Source organism: Alosa sapidissima, chromosome 15 (genome assembly GCF_018492685.1).
Source record: "Alosa sapidissima isolate fAloSap1 chromosome 15, fAloSap1.pri, whole genome shotgun sequence".
NCBI lineage: Eukaryota > Metazoa > Chordata > Actinopteri > Clupeiformes > Clupeidae > Alosa > Alosa sapidissima.
Window position 1 is genome coordinate 32,940,286 of NC_055971.1, and position 5,000 is coordinate 32,945,285.

Sequence of the window (5,000 nt, forward strand, 5' to 3'; positions counted from 1 at the left end):
ACGGTGGTAACCCATTGTCAGTCAATAGTGAAAGTAACTGCATATAACTGTCTTGTCGTTGACTGACTCCTTGGTGAAGTTAGTTTCACTTTGCCAATGAGTTCAAATAATAGACGAGTGCAAATGCGTGAAGGCTATGCTTAGCCTGGCTAGCGCCACCACTTCTCAATGAGACGTGGTCTGGGAACCAAACGTTAATTTTCTCGTATTTGAAAAAAATGCCCAGATCCGTTTATTGGGTGCCACGGATGTCTATCAAATGCGTCTGTGCATAGCTCATCATCGTCTTGCTTTCCCCCTTGTTCTGTGATTGGTCCCCTATCTCAGGCGAAAATTTGCTCCATGGTCTCCAGGCTGCCTTAGCAGCGTGAATCAAATCGCGCGCAAGGCAGCATGGGAACACCCAGGCTAGGCTATGCTAGGTTTTAGTAAAGCATGGTTTAAGAATGACTATTCCATACGGTCTCGCAAGCAGCCTCTTTCAAATGTGCCGTTGAATGCCAAAATACCGATGCATTTATTTGACATATCGCGCTTTGCGCCGTTAAAGGGAATGACAGATGTCATTCTCATTGGTTTAAAATGATGTTACGCCCCAAACACACCCATATGACTGATTAAAAAACCTAGGAACACTTTGTTGTTGTTGTTGTTGCGCCATGCGCTCCACGTTTGATAACGAAACCCCTCCCAATGTGAACTGGACATCCTACTAAATTTGAATAGACTTTTGACGAGTGACGATGCACTTTAGAATGTCATGATAGGGCCCCTTAAGTTTTTCCCCTGAAGTATGACCCTTAAGGCTTAATTTCTCCTTAGGTAGGGGGTTTATTTAAGGGTGTTGCACAGAATACCTTAAATTGTTTCTTTAAAAAACGTTAAGGGATAGGCTACTGCATTGAAAGGGATTTACCGTCACGAAAATTCTATTGAGATTGTTTAACAGCTGTAACTAGCTGGCTAGTAGGTGATGTTAGTTAGCAACCCACCGAACACAGTGTAGTTTAATGTTCTTATCATTCATCTCACCTTAAGAATATTCGCTGAAATTATCCAGGTAGCAAGTAAAGCATGTTATAGACATGCACTGAGCAATACTAGCTGGCTAGTTAGAAATGATCCTGACTGTCATCAGTGAACCAAAATGAACTTTGTTAATGTTTTGCCTAGCGAACTGAACCGAAGCTCATGGCAGGCTAACAAGACATCCACATCCACATCCACATGAAGTTAACGTTAGCCTACCACTAACGTCATGTAAGCCACACAATAACAATAAGGCATGTTTCTGATGGGCCTATTTGACAGAGTAAGCATATTAGCAGAGAGGTTTTATTTTAAATTGTATAATTTTCAAAAAAGTATAATTATTGCAAGTTGCACTACTTTTTGTATTGGTTTTATACAAAATGTTTGCGAAATTCGCACAGTAAAAGTTCTGTATTTTGACTGCAATTGTCTTTGCATTCTGATTAGATTCTTCATTAGAATCATGAGTGGCTCTTTGTAAACAGCATCATTTTCTAGGGCCATGCAAAACTGCATTACCACTAGTCAGTGAGGAATTCTACATCATGACAGTAAAATAGACCATCCTTACTCAATGTACTGCAGCAATTCCTCTCCCAACTTGTAGAAAATGCTGTGAACATCTGATTATGCATGGAAATTTTGAAAAATACCGTGATATACATTTTTGGTCATACCGCCCAGCACTACACACACACACACACACACTCCATTAGTGTTGCACAGTGCACCGATACTACAAAAGTATCGCAATACCCTGCAATTAAAAACGTCACAATACCTAATTTTATTAGTATCGATACTTTTAAAAATGGCCGTGTTCTTTTGAAGTAATATGCGTGTGTGTGTTCTCTGAAGGCTTTTGGTGCCTCTTCCTCTAGCCGGTGGCTGTGTGTCTTTTCTCCTCACACACCTTAAACAGCGAGACATGGCTGCTAGCTTAACTGATGCTATGGTAACACATAATAATATCAAGTTGATTTACTCACTTGAAGTTTGTGTTGCTAACTTACCCAGGCTGTGGGATTTAGGTCATTTAGGCCTACTATTTGGGTAATGTAATTTAGAAATAGGCTACGCAACTATGGCAAACATCTGGAGAGAGGTCCTTGCTAACTATCCCGCTAGCTCAGGTCACGTCTGTCAGTAGTGCTCACTAAACTCATGAATGAACATTGCAGGACAATCTCTTCTGTGAACCCAGAAAGATGTGTTTTATCTAATGACATAGGAAACATAATGAATTGCATCCACATACTATCCTTATGCACTATCCGCAACTTTTATTCACTAGCCTAAAACAGTGAGACTGAAGGCTAATTACGCTCAAGTATTTCTTAAAGTGACAGGCACTCAATTACACCTACAGTACACATCATCAATGTGCACTCAATTAGACCTACACACCACATTAAAGATATGCCTAAGTGTAATAGTTTAAAACTCAATATGAAGTATTCAAATTACTAAATATGTTTAGCTACTAGTAATTATGCAGATTATAACATATACATCATTAACTAAATACACTTTATATGAATTTCAAAATATGAAATAGAAACATTTCTGTGTGTGTGTGGAGAGAGTCAAGCAGAATCTAGGATGGCCGCTGGTGTGAATGATCACACTACAGTATATTCAATATTACGGTAACACTTTATAATAACTACACACAATTCATCATTTATTAAGCCTTTGTTACTTATTAGTTAATGGTTTGTTCATCATTAGTAATTTCTTGTTCATACATGATTCATCATCAGTAAAGCATTTGTAGTAAATAAGCCTATCCATAAAATATGTTTGTAAGTACATGATGAAGTAATGAAACAACCACTTCACAACGATCAAATAATGGAAATATTACTTAATCAAAAATATATTATTGCATCATTTATTAAGTATTAACAATAATGTATAAACATATTTAAGATATAGGCTTATTTACTATGAACAAACTATTTATAACTGTGTGAACAAATGCTTTACTGATGATAAATTAGAAATGACTAATGATGAACAAAACATTAACTAATAAGTAACAAAGGCTTAATAAATGAAGAATTGTGTGTAGTTATTATAAAGTGTTACCAATATTACTGATGACAAGGTGGTGACTGATGACAAGGTGGTGAGGGCCCCCAAATCAAATACATTTTTTAAAAAGTATCAAAGAAGTATCGAAATTTTTGACTTGGTATCGGTATCAAAACATTCATTTTGGTATCGTGACAACACTAACACATACATACACACATACACACACACACACACTAAGCCCTTGCATGTGGTTTCCAGGGTCGGGTATCCCAGAGATGAAGACCATTCTGAGGGGGGTGGTGTTGAAGGAGTATCTGACCCTCAAGACCTTTGTGGCCAAAGTCATCGGCCTCACCTGTGCACTGGGCAGTGGTATGCCTCTGGGGAAGGAGGTACACACACACACACACACACACACACACACACACACACACACACACACACACACACATACACACACACACACACACACACACACACACACACACACACACACACACACACACACACACACACACACACACACACACACACACGCAGCACGCAGCCGTGGCCTACTGGTTATCACTTCGGACCTGTAACCAGAGGGTTGCCGGTTTGAACCCCGACCAGTAGGCACGGCTGAAGTGCACTTGAGCAAGGCACCTAACTCCTCACTGCTCCCCGAGCGCCGCTGTTGATGCAGGCAGTTCACTGCGCCGGGATTAGTGTGTGCTTCACCTCACTGTGTGTTCACTGCGCCGGGATTAGTGTGTGCTTCACCTCACTGTGTGTTCACTGCGCCGGGATTAGTGTGTGCTTCACCTCACTGTGTGTTCACTGTGTGCTGAGTGTGTTTCACTAATTAGCCACCCATTGTGTTTCTATGCATTCCCATTGTGTTTCTATGCATTCCCATTGTGTTTCTATGCATTCCCATTGTGTTTCTATGCATTCCCATTGTGTTTCTATGCAGTCCTATTATTACACTTCCGCCATGGGAGTCTATGGCAGCCCATAGAACCGTCTGGTAAAAAGCTGAAATTTGGCACATTGATTGGGGACAGTCCCATGATTCATTTCACCAAGTTTCATGTCAGCACCTCAAACGCTCTGGCGCCACCAACAGGTCAAAGTTGGACATGCGTTCACGCATGTAACTTTTAGCCCATTGACCTGATTTAGAATCCTTGGACTAAGTCAAGTTCCGCCAGGATGTTTTTTTCACCTTTTTTTATCAAAAGTGAAACAAATTTTTCACAGGTCACACATTTTGTCCGATCGACACCAAACTTGACACACTTGATCTTAAGACCAAACCTCACAAAAGTTATCCCATTGCATATAAGGGTTTGCCCATCACAGCCATCAAAACACATCAAAATCAATGGCAAAGAGGAAGTGAGCTTATATCTCAGCAACAGGAAGTGAGCTTATATCTCAGCAACCTTTTTATGTATCAAAACCAAACTTAGTCCATGAACTTCAGACCCCATTGGGATGAGGCTCAAGAAATTTGGTGACCTTTGACCATATTGCAATCCATCAAAAACACTAAAACATTTTCAAGGGCACAAATTTTGTCCAATCATGAAATCTGACACAAATGATCTTTAGACCAAGCCTCACAAATGTTGTGCTTTTTGTAGCCATATCTAAAACCGTTCAACCTCAACAGTCAATCAAAATCGGCGGTGAAGCCGCCAAACAGGAAGTGAGCTCATATCTCAGCAACCCTTTCATGTATCAAAAAACAAACTCAGTGCATGGACTCAAGACCCGATTAGGAGGACACACAATACATTTGGTGACCTTTGACCTCTAGGGGGCGCTGCAATTGGCTTATACTTACTAGGGGTGTCTGTTAATGCTGTGGGTGGTCCTTAGGCCGACACATGCCAACCTGTGATGTCAATATAATTGATCTGGCCTCCGTCCTGGATTTTGTC

The 5,000-nt window shown here is 40.4% G+C and overlaps 1 protein-coding gene across 3 annotated transcripts in view; it reads left to right on the plus strand.

Moving 5' to 3' along the window:
* The window catches only part of LOC121683762 (chloride channel protein 2-like), a 92,937-nt gene that overhangs the window by 51,344 nt on the left and 36,593 nt on the right, over nt 1–5,000 (plus strand). For all 3 annotated transcript variants that reach the window (XM_042063573.1, XM_042063575.1, XM_042063574.1), the window contains one exon: nt 3,331–3,464. In XM_042063573.1, coding sequence (XP_041919507.1) covers nt 3,331–3,464 — 134 coding nt within the window. The remainder of the gene's footprint in view (nt 1–3,330; nt 3,465–5,000) is intronic.